Below are 16,574 nucleotides of genomic sequence, written 5' to 3'. Positions count from 1 at the left end.
CCTACTGAATAATTTTTTTGCTCAGATTAGGAGAGAGCTTTCGCAAAGCTGCCAGAAAATGAACATCATTTGGCAGTCGAAGCTTTCGTTAAAGTGACATCTGAGATTCAGAGCGCAGATGTCTGGATTAATTCAGGGGTTCAGTGCAAGAAAGTGTTAATTGCGTTCAATTTGGTATCAAACTGGGAATGTAGACATAAATGTTGTTAATCACATCATCACAATGAATATATTAATATTTTTGTCTACTAGACAAAAATATTAATATTATTGTGATGATGTGATTAACAACATTTATTTTAAATAGAAATGCCAGTAGTTGCAGTAAACACTGATTTCAATAAATCATGAGAAAGTCTGTAAAACAAGGCTTAATTGTCAGTATATCATTGAAAATCTATATCTGGTACAGTTACATAAACTGAACTTCGTGAATTCTTGAAATTTACGCTGAAAAATGTTCACACCGAAGATCACCAACACAGATAAGTGCACGTGGGACAGTGTATAATCATTGCTTTGAATGTCGGGCCCGACGCTTGACCAAAATCCTGTGCTTATTTGCTGATTTCTCAGCAATTACACAATTTCTTCCAGAATCCTTTGGCACATATGTTTTATTTATACAAACAGACACTTTGGTGGTCAATTCATTGGATTCTGTACGAACTCAATTTTGATATCTTCACCAAAACTGCCATTTACCTTTAATGTGGGAATGCTGTCAATGCTTATTTTTCAGATTGCACTCAAATTTTTATTCTAAACTCTCTTTTACAACAAACTGCACATACTGTAATGAAGATATGGAATCATTGTATCCTGTATGGGCTGTTGATTCCTTTGTAAGCGAGTGGATTCCATTTTCCCAATAGGTGTTTTGGTGTTGTGGAATTTTCCAATACAAAATTATGAAAAAATTATGTATATACTGTATATGTAGCTTGTAACTTGCATTTGACTAAAAAGTATTTTTTATATTTTGTATGTATACCAGTATGTGTTTTTTTTTTGGGGGGGGTTGATGCTTTTTTTAATGGTCAATACAATTTGTTGATATTTAGTTTAAAATTAAAATTGAATAAAAAAAATATAAAACTTATTAGTAATTTCCTCAGGTACAGTGAATGCAGACAAGTACTAGAAATAGAATTTTAGAATCTAGAACCGTGTTTCTAATCATACTTATTTCTGTGTGTGAATGAGACTAGCTTGCGTGATTGCATGAATTTAATCCTTGCCCTGTGTTATACTGTAATAGCATAGCAGTTTCTTTGGAGTATGGTATGATGCTCTTTATTAGTGCCATACTGCACTAACCTTGTAATGTAATTATTGTCTTTTTGTTATTATGATTGGATGAAGTCCAAACTGTCATCTAGGTCACACGAATATGTCATTTTAGTAAATATTCTGAAATAGTGTTATATGACAAAGTGCATGCAACAAAATATGGCTTTGATAACATTTTCATTTTAATAGGGATTGTATGAAAATGATGATTCTCAGTATTGTTTCAAGTATTCTCTTCAATTGAAATGAGATCTTAATAATAATGATAATAATAGGCATTTATATAGCGCCATCTATCTAGAAGTATTCTATTCCGAGGCGCATTGTTATTATTATTATTACCCCGGCTTTAGCTCGAGCTGCCTCTCAGCGCTCATGCATTCAAGGAATTAATCCTGCCGGGTTATGACAAAGTTGTTCTGCTAAAATCTTGCTGTTCAGCTAAAATTTATCACGATTTTATAGTGGTTATAAAAGTAGCACACATCAAAATCTCTGGAATTCTGTGCTGGAAAATGGATTAGATCATAAATCAAAATCAAATCAAAACTGGAGAGCATCATGTTTTGTAAAAAAAAACCTCCAAAACAACAAATATATGAAAGCATGAATGAATGGAATGATTGATTGAATGAATGAATGAATGAATAAATAAATGAATGAATGCATCGGTTGAATAGAGATGAATCATTCAAATGACAAAGATAGTTTTTGTCTCACCTGGGAAGCAGAGTGAGACTATACATGTAGGCGCCGCTTTTCCGACGGCGGCGGCGGCATCAACATCAAATCTTAACCTGAGGTTAAGTTTTTGAAATGACATCATAACTTAGAAAGTATATGGACCTAGTTAATAAAACTTGGCCATAAGGTTAATCAAGTATTACTGAACATCCTATTAGAGTTTCATGTCACATGACCAAGGTCAAAGGTCATTTAGGGTCAATGAACTTAGACCATGTTGGAGGAATCAACATCGAAATCTTAACCTGAGGTTAAGTTTTTGAAATGTCATCATAACTTAGAAAATATATGGACCTAGTTCATGAAACTTGGCCATAAGGTTAATCAAGTATCACTGAACATCCTGCAAGAGTTTCATGTCACATGACCAAGGTCAAAGGTCATTTAGGGTCAGTGAACTTTGGCGAATTGGGGATATCTGTTGAATTCCCATTATAACTTTGAAAGTTTATGGATCTGATTCATGAAACTTGAACATAATAGTAATCAAGCATCACTGAAAATTTTGTGCAAGTTTCAGGTCTCATGATTAAGGTCAAAGGTCATTTAGGGTCAATGAACTTTGGCCGAATCAGGGATATCTGTTGAATTACCATAACTTTGAAAGTTTATTGGTCTAGTTCATTAAACTTGGACATTAGAGTAATCAAATATCACTGAACATCCTGTGCGCATTTCAGGTCACATGACCAAGGTCAAAGGTCAATGAACTTTGGCCGAAGTGGGTGTATCTGTTGAATTACCATCATAACTTTGAAAGTTTATGGATCTGATTCATGAAACTTGTACATAAGAGTAATCAAGTATCACTGAACATCCTGTGCGCTTTTCAGGTCACATGACCAAGGTCAAAGGTCAATGAACTTTGGCCGAATTGGGTGTATCTGTTGAATTACCATCATAACTTTGAAAGTTTATGGATCTGATTCATGAAACTTGTACATAAGAGTAATCAAGTATCACTGAACATCCTGTGCGCTTTTCAGGTCACATGACCAAGGTCAAAGGTCAATGAACTTTGGCCGAATTGGGTGTATCTGTTGAATTACCATCATAACTTTGAAAGTTTATGGATCTGATTCATGAAACTTGTACATAAGAGTAATCAAGTATCACTGAACATCCTGTGCGCTTTTCAGGTCACATGACCAAGGTCAAAGGTCAATGAACTTTGGCCGAATTGGGTGTATCTGTTGAATTACCATCATAACTTTGAAAGTTTATGGATCTGATTCATGAAACTTGTACATAAGAGTAATCAAGTATCACTGAACATCCTGTTCGAGTTTCAGGTCACATGATCAAGGTCAAAGGTCATGTAAGGTCAATGAACTTTGGCAATGTTGGGGTTTTTTGTTGAATAACCATCATACATGTATCTCTGTAAGTTTATTGGTCTAGTTCATAAAAAGTGGACATAAGAGTAACCATGTATCACTGAACCGAGTTAGTATTCAAAGTCAGCACTGCTGCTATATTGAACCGCGTGATGCAGGTGAGACGGCCAGAGGCATTCCACTTGTTTTTAAATGGATTTTATAAACAGATTTGTTGGTCATGGTGTGGTAATTATTGCATGATATGGGTTGCTGATTGATAACCAGTTTTCTTTGTTTTTATTTTGTTTACAATTACAGTACAGCACAGTTCTTGGTCTAATGTTGCTTCTAGAAATTGGAGGAGGAGTTGCTATCTATTTCTACAGAAATCAAGTGAGTCCTTCCCTTTTTCATATATTCATGGAAAGTCCCAGAAATCAATATTTTTTTATAGACCCACATAAGTAAAATTATGAAAATTGGCGTGAAAATCATGAATATCATAGCAAAATGCTACATGTATAATGAGATTGTGGATCAACTGAAGATCAAACCTGTTGTGCTTTAGTGATAACATGTAGTATGGTGTTCATGAATATATTGATAAAGCGCATAGATTTTGTTGTTGGATGAGATCATGTGCACACAGCAGTGCTGCGGCACATGGGAAACAAGTGATAATCGACCACAAAAGCATTGTATTTGAGAAGATTCCCCCTTAGATGAGATTGAATGTGGATCAGTTTTAATAAGCAACCCTCAAATCCATAGGACTGTCTTTGTGTTGTCTATCCCTTTTATGAAATTGTGGATGCGGATCATATTAGGACTGGATGTGGATTATTTCTACACTCTAAAAACACCAAGTAAACTTTTACCCAATATTGGGTAAAATGGGAACATGCATGTTGGTTGGGTAAAAAAATATTTTGTAAATATTAGGCAATGTTGCGTTGAAATAGCCAAATGCCAAATATGGGGTATAAAAAAATACCCAACAAACATGCATGTTCCCTTTCTACCCAATATTGGGTAAAATTTTACTTGGTGTTTTTACGTAGGAATAATCCATATCCAGTCCTAATATGATCACAAATTCATGAAAGGCGTAGACTTCTGCCATTTTCCTGCTGATAATTTTTCTTTTTCAAAATTATGTTCTAAATTTCCCAAATGTTTCGGAGTTGTTAACTTTTATTTGGTGGTGGGGTGGGCTGGATAGTCTTGTAGATCAAAGGAGTATGCATTGTCGATTTTAGAACAGCAACATGAATCATGATGTAGGCCTACTGTAAAACGTAATTACACTTTGCAGATATAAAGAGAAGTTCTAATAGTCTGTGTTCATTGTCTCCCATTTCCGGTCGTAAAAGTAAACGTATTTCGGATGTCAACTCGGAAGAATTAATTAAAAGCCGACAAAGGTGCTTTTTGAAAGATGAGCGGCTGTGAATAATAAAACCTTTAACATCGCTAATGTCGCAAAATGTGACGATAAACGCAGTTTTTTCAAACATCTTTGTTTGCTCTTGCAGTAGAAGATTACACATTACTTCAAAAAATATGGCACCCTTGCTATGATGGGTCAAACTGCGTAGTAAGCTCTGCTGATGTTAGTATTTAAGAGTGTGGGTATTTAAAGACGATCGACGTATAATCAGCTTTGAATTTTAAAATCGAGATTGATCACTCCCAAGATGACATAATAATTGGTGTTACTGTTTTAAAAGCAGAAGAATATGGAAGTACATAGCTTCCTTCTCATCTTGGTAGGAGCATATGGCAGCTTCTTGATTTTATAATCTGGCACTTCACCAAGGTATATAGCTCATATCTTAATTCATTCATTAATCTAATAAAAGTAAAGCAGAACAGATTCATGAAATAAAAGTTCAGTGTCAGCCTTGCCAGAATTAGATTCCCACTTTTGGAGCACAGTCAAAAATACCCTCTTGACTTTTTTTTTTAGCATACTACCTTTGCAGGAAGTTGAAAGGTAGTTTTCATTATTTCAGGAAGTTTGATTTTCCCTTCACCGTGTGAAGTAGAGTGAGCGAGCAAAAAGGGACTATAGTTCTCCCTTTTTCTATGGCCATTTTTAGAGCTTTAGGAAATATGAATTGTAGATTACATTGAGATATGCATCTTTCTTGTGCCTCATCGTGTGTTCACACATTTGAAACAAAAACTGTTCACCTGCTTGTTCATGATTTGTGTCAGAATGATTGTAAAGTAATAAAAGAAAGATGATATCATATTTTTATTCAAGATGAGGGGGGTGGGGGTATTCTGCTGTACAAACCTTTTACTTGAGTTCAGGGTCTGAATGTACAGTCTATATAATGCCTTGTGTACTGAAGGCCCTCTCACCAGCTATAAGAGGCTGTTCTCACTTGGTTCCTAAAACTAGTTTACTGGAAACTAGTTTAGTGGAAACTAGTTTAACGCTAAGTGAGAACGGTCGAAGCGCTCTTCCAAACCAGTTTGGAAAACCACCTCGCGATGTAGTTTTCAAGATCGCTTCGCATCGGAAAAGTGGTTTTAGCGTAAGTGAGGACACAACCGTTCTTCGGGAAGCGATCTTCGCACATTTTGAGCGCGCTACTCCACACGACAGGTGTAGAATGCCTATGCTGCGGTTTCGAATTTCGCGCGAAACGTGTCACCCCACTGAGAGCGTTTCCATAGCAACAAGAGCGATTTACGTGAAGTGATTTTGAAAACCACTTTCGTGTGATCAAGTGAGAACGCTAGCAAAGCGATCTTCCAAAGTGGTTTCCTGAATCGGTTTCCAGTAAACTAGTTTTAGAAAACGTAATGAGAACAGCCTCTTTGTCTTTCAGTGGAGACCCACTTGTTGATCAAAGTTTCAATCAGGGTCTGTGCCTGCAGAGTGGGGGGGGGGGCAAACGGGGTACATATTACACAACTGTAAATATGAATTTAGGAGAACATTGAATTAAACAAAACCAATTAATAGCTCTTTTATTCCGCCCCCAGCAAAATTTCATTTAACTGTATATAAGTTATGAATTTTTCTCCTGTCTGTATTTGTGCATATACACCCTTTGTTATGCATCGATTTATACAGAAAGAGTTGTTTAGAAGTGTCTACTATTCAAATGATTTTGTTAAACCATGTTCATAAAATCTGTATATTTGATACATTGTAGATGCTACAATGTATTTCTATTTTTAATCATAATATTTGTAGGATATACGTCAACTGAGGCCTTCCACAAATCTCCCCTATCATTTTACTGGAAAGGGGTGATATTTTACATTGTAATTGTTTTAAAACCAGCAATTCATTAAATTGGCTTGCAAGCACGTAACAATGTGGTTTGGATGAGTGTAACTCACTGCCGATAAATAAGACCCCAACCAACATTGGAAAGGATAATGATGTCGGGGGGGGGGGGAAATGTAGAAATTGTGACTTTCAGCATTTCACTCTTTCTACTCTTTATTTCAGGCAAATTTTAAAAGAAGTTTAATATTAAAAGCATTAGGTATAAAAGTCAGAGGAATTCAGCTTCATGTCATTGAGGAACTTTGTAATGGGAATTTAAAGGGGAAGTTCACCCTGAAGAAAAGTTTGTTGTAAAAATAGCAGAAAAAAAGAATGAAAAATATTGCCGAAGGTTTGAGGAAAATCCGTTAAAGATTAAGAAAGTTATTAGAATTCAAAGTTTTGAATTTGGGACGTCATAAAGGAGCAGCTGCCCCATACATGTACATGTATGTTATGTAATATAAAATGCATGAATTTCAAATTTAGTATGGTTCCTGATGACTTAATTTTGTTTTCTATTCATGATCAGGTGTGAAATGATTGTACATTGATATACAAAAGGTACAGTAAAAACCATTTCAATTTTCTGAGAAAATGAGATTTCATTAATTTTTTACCATTCATTATGTAGGAATGCTGCTCGCATATGACGTCACAAATCAAATAATTGAAATTCTAATAACTTTTTAATTCTTTGATGAATTTTTCTCAAACCTTCGGCAATATTTTTTATTATTTTTTCTGCTATTTTAACAACAAACTTTTTGTCAGGGTGAACTTCCCCTTTAAATGCTTCGATTTTGTGGGACACTATGCAGTGTCCTATCATGTTTTGAGCCTGGGTATCCGATTTTATGACCACTGCATTTCCCCATGTACCTCTTTAATAAAGAAACTGGGATTGTGGTTTGGTCAGTTTCTACCTCCATGGTTTGATGTTGTAAAAGACTTATTTTGAAATATAATAAAAAAAAAAAAATTTCAAATCTATTTGAAAGAGATGGAATCTTTTGTGTGTGAACATAGAGATTGTCCTTGCAGCTGTGTGTTATTGTTTTACAAATATCTGCTTTGTCATTTCATTGCAAAGGAAAATGACTCATTATATGCTCTTGTACAAATTAAACTTACATTCATATACAATGTATACAGGTGGTGTGAAAATAAGTAAATAGAATGTTTTTTACATTGCTCTCACAGTGCTGAAAGGGGGGATGAGGCTTTCACCCCATACTTCAAAATAGTAAAACATGATGAAAATTACCATCTAATTGTGATTTTTATAATCATACATGTTAAGCACCCTTTTTAGAAAAAAATGTTCCACAGCCCCTGCAGTGTCTAGGTGAAGTGATTTCTTGAAAAGCGATTCCTAATGTTATCTTCTGTAGTGTATCCTACTGTACATTAGGCATATATGTACTTTAGATCTCAACACTTCACTCACTGTATGGCGTCTCCAACTCTGAAGTGCATACGTATGACTTGTCTATTATTTATGATGAATTTTCTTTAATGATCAGAGAGAAAATGGGGTAATTGGGGTATTGAATTGTTTGGTGGACGCTGATTAATACTCAGAAATTGATGAAGCGTTTTAGAGAGATGTGATTAATCAAGCATGAATGTGGTACCCTACATGTATGTGTATGTTTTTTTATTGGGGGGGGGGGTACTCATATAATCATGTGATAGGGTCCAAGTTAATTACAATTATATGTAGAATTTTGAATCATTTTATGTGTGAATTAATAATCAGGCATTAAATTATTTCATACTTTATATTTTTTCCATCTATAAGAAGAATGATGATTATCGTGAACATAAATTGAGGGCAATTCATACATGTAGGGGGGGGGGGGAGGGGGCAGCTTCATACAAATTGCAGCATATCAATGTTCATATTGTTGTCAGTTCATTTTTCCCTAGTAAACATGTACAATCAACAAATGAAGGAAATAATGTTGTCATCACCAGTAACAACCAACACAGAAAGTCAGAAGATGAAAATGTATGAAATTTTATAAAGATGACAGCCCTAGCAAAATACAGTGTACAGGGTACATTTACATGTACACTGTACAGTGTACTTGTACATGTAGGCTCGAGAGTGAGCAAGTTCAACAGATTCACGTATATTTTCAATTTTTCCCCCGCATTTTATCCGAGCCTTTCTGTTATAATCTTTTGAACCCAGGTAGGCTGTATTGCAGATGAGCTGATCATATGAAATGTCAAGGAAGATTTATTAAACATGTTAATCTTGACTTTCACTTGTCACTCCTGATCTCATTACCTGAAGAGTGAAATATGACTTAAATAAGGGCAGGAGAGAAGTGAGTGCTGGAAGCCTGCAGATTAGACCCTGTTCTCATTACCGTCCTAAAACTAGTTTACTGGAAAGTAGTTTAACGTGTAATGAGAACGGTTGAAGCGGTCTTGATCCCCATACCAGTTCAGGAAACCACCTCGCGGTGTAGTTTTCAAGAACGCTTTGCCTTGTTAAACTTGTTTTAGTGTAAAGTCAGGACACAATCGTTCTTTAGGAAGCATTCATTTTGAGCGCGCTATTCACACTACATGTACAGTATGTCTGTGCTGCGGTTTCAAATTTTGTGCAAATATGTCACCCCCACTAAGGGCATTCCCATAGCAGTTGAAAGTGGTTTTGAAAACCACGGCTGATCAAATGGGAACACTAACAAAGCGATCTTCTAAACTGGTTACCTGAATATAACGACAAGAGGACTTACATGTAAGTTTCTGTGATAAATAAAGGGAGAGTACATTTATGTTATTTGGACATTTATCTTTAATGCAAATTTAGTAATTGAATAATGAAGCTTCAACCAAGATTATATCTTGATATTTCCAGCCTATTCCATGACTGAGAAGTGGTTTCTATATTTACATGTAAATGCACAAGTGTTTTATTTCGATTGGGCACCCTACCAAAATGAATTTTTACTGGTATATGAAAATAATGAAATTGCAACATTTGTTCAACATTTTATTTGATTTTCTCAACCTAAAATCACTTTAGGACACTTTGAAGTGGAATGGTGATGATGCTCTTTTGAGGGAATATAATGTACCAAAACTTATAAAAGGCTTTCAGACACCGTTCTCATTATACGTCCTAAAGCTGGTTTACTGGAAACCAGTTCAGGAAACCAGTTTGGGAGATCACTTGCTAGCGTTGCCATTTAATCACCCAGAAGTGATTTTCAAATCAACTTCACGTAGAGCGGTCCTCTTGCTAGATAACACTCTCAGTGGGGTGACATGTTTTACGCAAGTTTGAAACTGCAGCGTACATGTAGGCATTCCACATACAGTGTGTGGGCTAGCACGCTCAAAATGTGCGAAGATTGCTTGTGTCCTCACTTGCGCTAAAGCAGTTTAACGACGCAAAGCGATCTTCAAAACTACATCGCGAGGTGGTTTTTTGAACCGGTTTGATTGTTCTCATTAACTCGGAATAAACTAGTTTTCACTTAACTAGTATCCAGTTAACTAATTTTAGGATGGTGGTGAGAACGGTGTCTAAGACTAAGTGTTTCAGGAAGGAGTGCAACCTCATACTCTGTTATTATTGTTGATGATCTGACTACAACAACAAAAAAACCTCCAATACTCATCTACACTGTATAGTATAATACACAAAACATTAAAGGCAAAACGGAAACTGGAAAGCTTTAATATTAGACACATGATATCACTGATAGATTTAAGGTTTCATTATAATGACGTAAGTTGTTCATGAGAGGTCAAAGAGAGTTTTATTTTCAATACAGCCTTATTCGTAGGTGAAGTTCACAACACAATGATTTTCTAATGAATAGAGAAATACCAAGAAAACATGGTTCTGAAAATTTTCATGCAAATTTAAAGAAAATCATAAAGTTAAGTACAATTTAAAGTTTCACTTGATGTAAAAAATTTGAATGTTGTATTGTTTAAAGGGATACCGTGTTATTACACTGTAAATCTTAACTGTTTCACCAGGGATTGTTGAAACCATTCAGTACTGTTTGTGCATTTGAATCGAAAGACATCCATCATTATTATGCATTGATATTTCAGTATATATTCAATGTGTGTAGATGACTTTGAACAAAGAGATGTTTTTGTATATTAGCCTCTCCATGTAGTTTGGACTTTTCCTTGATGGGTTTAAGGGAGGAAGTTGTATGACGAGGTTTTGACGTCATCGCGAGGAGCTTTTGCGTAGGCTTAGGATCAGATCTGAATCAGAAGGCAGTCACCTATGGGCAGGGACAAAACAAAGGACTGAGAAGTGTCAAATCTACAATGTACACCATGTCATTTTATGAAATGCTGTGATAATTGAGTGTTAAAACTACACACTGTGATAAATTGAGTGTTAAACACCTACATGTACACCAGTGTTTACAGATGACCATACAAATCATTTTACACTTGAGTTTAATCATACATGTACACTCTAAAAACTAGGGTGTTAAAGCTGATACCACTTGATGTCCTGTAGTGTTACAATTACACCCTAGAGATTGAACACAACACTAAAGAGTGTAAGAGTAACATCCAAAGGTGTTTTAAGTACACCCATACATGATGAACTACATGTACATGTAACACTTTAAACACCAGACTGGAGTGACTGGTGTGGTATATGTATGTAAATGTATACCAAACACTACACTTTTCTTTTGTGATACAGTTCTAAAACAGTGCTGTACAAACTACTCTAGTACCAATGCTTTTTCAAGAGAAAGTGAGGATGCACACCAAACAGTTTACACCAACTGGTGTTAAATTCTTGGTGTCAGTTCAACACCCATTGATGTTATTGTAACACATTGTCTTTGGTGTTATCACTCTATTTGATGCTGTGTTCAAAATGCATTGTGTATTCTTAACACCGGAAGATATCAATCAGATTGAGGCCTGTTAATCCAAATAATTGAACCAATTTGATTTCCATGTCTAAATTAGATCCATCACACTATGCACCTTCTTCTACATTTTTGCTTTTAATAGAGTTCTCGCTATTATTAATTGAAATGACATTGATGTTTAAACCCCAAACTTACATAAATTGGCATATCATAGTGACTTCCTTTCAGAGTTATCAGTTGCACAAGTATCCCCAAACAATTGAATAAAATAAAATATATTGCCATAACCAGAAATGACAAGATACAGGTATTTTTGAAATTTTTTAAAAAAAGGTAGAAATCTGATCAGCTGCATGCTCCTCTGATAAGGTTCATTAATTGGAGTAGATTGATTTTAATGAATAGATTCTATATGCTGTGCTGAGTTGATGGTACCCCCTTACATTCAAATGAAAATAAAAATCTAGGTCTTCATTTATTTTTAGAAGCTCAGTCCAGGCAGGTACTACTTCATACCTCTTTAAAAAAAGCCGGAAAGGAACTTTTGGTGAAAACGTCAGAAAACGGGGCACATGCAGAGATAAAGTGTAAAGGAGTCAAATCTTGTACGTAAGCGCCGGCTCGGATGAGCGAGGTAGTGACTCACTTTATATTACATGGTTCTAGTGTGTGCATATAATAATGCACTCTCATGTTGATCTGAGTTTTTTATGTGCTTCATCAACAAATTCAGATCTGATATGCCCATGTTTGCCAGGAGTTTCTTCTCAATCTTGCTTGGTTCTTGAGTCTATAGCTACAGAAATATTAAGCACTGATGTTGTGTCATTGTATTTAACATTTGTCTGAAAAGTTGTATAAGCCAGTCTTGGACGAAATATTGATTTTTTTTCTCAAAAAGTAGAATGAATCTATATTGTGTGAAATATTTTTTTCTAGTTTTAATTAGAGATATGGGAATGTTTTAAACATTCAAATTTTGAGAAAAAAAAACTTTTCCCCCATTGGAAATTTGTACAAATTTGATAGCATTTGTGTAGCCCTCTGAAACATTCTCAAAATAAATTGCAGTGGGCGCAAAAGGAAATCAAGGTGATTTTGTACATGTATTTTGGTTTGTGGGCTTTGCATTGTTTTTCATTGTATGGTTTAAACTTTAGAGTTGACCTTACTACCAATGTTGATTTCCAGTGGAAATGCAATGAGTCATGGCACCATGGACAAATACTTGATGATAAAACAGGATATATTATATTTTTTTTTCAAATATTAATGACAGTTATTCAGGCATGTAAATTGACAAAAACAAACAATAGTGCCTGATACTGTTTGAATTTATATTAAAAAAGAAAAATCAGCATTCATGCAAACAGGGCTTGGTGATACAAATCAAAAGACAGACTAAGACTACACAGAAAGTGCATGTATGTACATGTACAGATACAGTAGGCCCTAGAACATATCCGGGTTTTGTTTGGGGTAAGGGATTAATTTACAATTATTTTGCATCTCTCACTTGCTTTAGACCTAATCATTGCAGAACATAGGTCCTATACTTTTTCAATATAAATTTCTTTTTCTTTTATAGTCAAACCCGAACACCTATTAATACTACATCGTATACATTGTATGTGTATACATGTAATTCCTCTTCAAAATCATGTTTATAGTTAATGGTAGTTGGAAGCTCATGATTGATTCATGCAAAATATTCCCAAACGAAACCAATCAACGATTAAGCGATAACACTAGTCTATAATTCACATCATATGATCCAATGTTATTGCTTTATAACTCATATATATCTCTTTTAAAGTCTACAAATGTCACAGTTAATGACTCACATCACTGTAAAGAAACAGGAGGAAATTGAATCTTTCTTGTTTTCCCCTCTAATTTTTCTTTCCAAGTTGAACTAGCGAAAGGTCACTGCAGTGTCAGGCATTCTTAGAACCCTGGCAGCTATACATGTGCCAGTATTTTGCTCGTATGTGCCCGAATAGAAAATCTTTCCAACAGCTGGCCAGGCTGTTGGAATGCCGGAGACATAAACTTAATCAGTAAATTACCATCATTCCCTTCTTCGTGTGGCCAATTTTGTGGGGTGGAAGGTGATGTGAAATGTATTGGAAAGCAATCGACGAGCCAATGATACTCCTTTCATTAGTTCACCAACAGATACTCTGAATCAGAATAGTGTGAGCCCAGCAACAAAAGTTGCATCATTACATTCAAAATAGTCTTCACCTTTTTTTCTTACTTTATAGTGCATAGCAATATCAAATTGCAAAAGTCAAAGATACTTGTAAATGGTGATATATTTTTCTTTTATCTTTGCACTTATTATTCGTCATAAAAACAATCAAAATATACAAAACGTTCATTGCACTTTAATTGTAGAGAACATTGATAAAACTGTGTGTTACATGAAAATATATATATGTTGCATAAAAAAATTTACATAAAAAATACATGTTACATAAAAAATACATTGTTACATAACAAAATATGAATGGTGATATGTTACAAGGGCAGCTATAGCTGTACTTTGATCGATTCACAGCAAAAACTGTGAGGTTGATTGTACACACCGCACCAGTCTTTTTTATACTCCGGCGTTAAAATTTTGATGTTCATCACCTGTGTGTGATGTTACAACACATTTTGTTGGTGCTTTAACACTCTTTGGTGTTATGTTCATTCTCAAGGTGTAATTTTAACACGTTTGGTGGGGTCCTCTAGGGAGGGGACAGTGTTGCCTCACAGGTTTCCCTATTTTTGTCATCTCATCAGAATTTGTCAACATAGTGCATGCTTTTAAAGGGATGGTCCAGGTTTAAAATATATATCTAAATAAATAGAGTAAAATTCACAGAGCAAAATGCTGAAAGTTTCATCAAAATCGGATAACAAATAATAAAGTTATTAAATTTTAAAGTTCATCAATATTTTGTGAAAACAGTTATATGCACATTGTCATGAATATTCATTTGGTGGGCTGATGATGTCACATCCCCACTTTCCTTTTTCTTATGTCATGAAATCATACTTGTTTCATTTTTTCATACATGAGTATTAAAATGATGTGTTTCCATTATGATGAAATAAGTTGCGGCAATAAATATCTAGTGCACTTAAATCAGTTGTTGATCCCATTGTTTTAGTTCTCATTAGAAAAATTTTGAATAAACTAATAACAAAATACAAAAGAACAAGTGGGGTTCTGACATCATCATTAGCCCACCTACTTTAATGAATATTCATGAAGACATGCCTAGAACTCTTTCACCGGAATAATACAAATCTTTAAAATTCAATAACTTTATCCGATTTTGATCAAATTTTCAGCATTTTGCTCTGTGAATTTTTCTCTATTTAATGAGATATAAATATTTCCAGCCTTGACCATCCCTTTAAAAAAGGGCCGTATGTCATAACTTTTTTATTAATATTAATATGCATTATTGAGTATCAATACAAATTTGTGTTCATATTTTAATTGCCTTTAAATCAACCCTGCTGAACAAAGTTTATCTTGTTTTTACATCAAGTTCAACCATTCTTGGTTTAATGCCAAGATGTGTTGGGTTTTATTAGGAAATGTTTTCCGAAGCTGCATGGAGTCAGGGGAATTTTGTGCCATGGGATGAGAACAACATGTAATTGCTTTGTCCTTGGTATTGCACAGTGTACATGTATGTTCAAAACAGCTTGAATATTCAAGTTCAAACAATGCATTGGCTGATACATGCACATTCTAAAAGCTAAAGAGTTTTTTAAATGACTACCTAATTTCATTTGGGTCCCACTTATATGTCGAGTCATATTTTATAAAAAAACATTTTTCCCAGTCAGAAATTACTGTTTTAATGAAATTTGATTAAAAAAGTTGCTCCCAGCTGAACCATTCATCTTTAGTAATTTCTGACTATAATTTTTTTAAAGAGGGGGGGGGGGAGAAGCAGAAAATTCAATAAAAAAGGAAATGATTTCTGGCCTTCACACATTTGGCACTACCTGTCATTCCTCTTTTCTTGAGTTCTTTTATGAGAATTTAGCAGACTTGTCAGAAATCACTCAGGGCACCAGATGATTTAAGAAGTAGTCCTTTAGAAAAGTAATTACTCTATTGATTTCTTTTTCAATCCGTGATGGTCAGAATAAAGATTACCATCTTTTTTAAAGGATGCAAGTGATGTGATGGGTTTCATTCCTCTGACCATCTTATTTACGGCCACAGACTGAATCCAGCAAACCACAATAAAACTTTGAGTCGATTCTTCCTTATTTGTCTTTTTATAGAGAGAGAGCACTGTCGGGGTTTTGCCATCAACCCCACTGTTTTTCAAAAAGTAAATACTGCCATCTGGTGGTGAAAGCTGAAACAGTCTCCAAGGACATACATGTACTTGTATAATATTTCTTTAATAGTTGAACTCCAAATGACTAGGGAAATATAGCTCACCTTATAAATTTTCACAACTTCCAATTCATTGAAACTTCAACTCCCTCTCTTTAATTGCTCTAACTTGTTTTATCCATTACATGACTTTGCTTGAATTTAAGTTGCTTTATTCAATCTTTCTCATATTTTGATCATTCTTTGTTCACAATATTAGATTTAATTGCATGTATTATAAAGCAGACTAGGCCTGAGTCATGTCAGATAGTTTTTGTTCCGGAATCCACCGGTGTTACGCTGGTTGGAATGAGGTCACTTGATAAATGAATTCATAAACGGGGAAGTACAAAGAAGTCACAATTTATACAATATTGATTTCATTTTTAAACAAATATTCATTAAAAAAACAAGAAAAATATTATGAGAAGACGGGGAAAAAAATTGCCAATGTTTACATAGCCATCTTGTTCTCTTTGTTAGTAGCTAAGCTACAAGACGCATATAAAGTCTGCCGCCCTCTATGTGTGTCTCGTAGCTTAGTTACTAATAAAGAGAAGGAGATGGCCACGTAAACATTGGCAAGTTTTTTCCTGTCTTCTCATCATATTTTTCTTGGTGGTCACCTGAAATGGAACAAC

At 34.8% G+C, this 16,574-nt stretch overlaps 1 protein-coding gene across 1 annotated transcript in view; it reads left to right on the top strand.

Moving 5' to 3' along the window:
• Positions 1-16,574, top strand: part of LOC121431763 (tetraspanin-5-like) — a 53,152-nt gene that overhangs the window by 25,002 nt on the left and 11,576 nt on the right. Inside the window, exon 4 of the mRNA XM_041629463.1 lies at positions 3,675-3,749. Within this exon, the coding sequence (XP_041485397.1) occupies positions 3,675-3,749 (75 nt within the window). The remainder of the gene's footprint in view (positions 1-3,674; positions 3,750-16,574) is intronic.

The sequence above is a fragment of the Lytechinus variegatus genome, chromosome 18 (assembly GCF_018143015.1).
Source record: "Lytechinus variegatus isolate NC3 chromosome 18, Lvar_3.0, whole genome shotgun sequence".
NCBI lineage: Eukaryota > Metazoa > Echinodermata > Echinoidea > Temnopleuroida > Toxopneustidae > Lytechinus > Lytechinus variegatus.
Note: the sequence above shows the minus strand (reverse complement) of the source record. Positions and strands in the feature narration are given on the sequence as shown.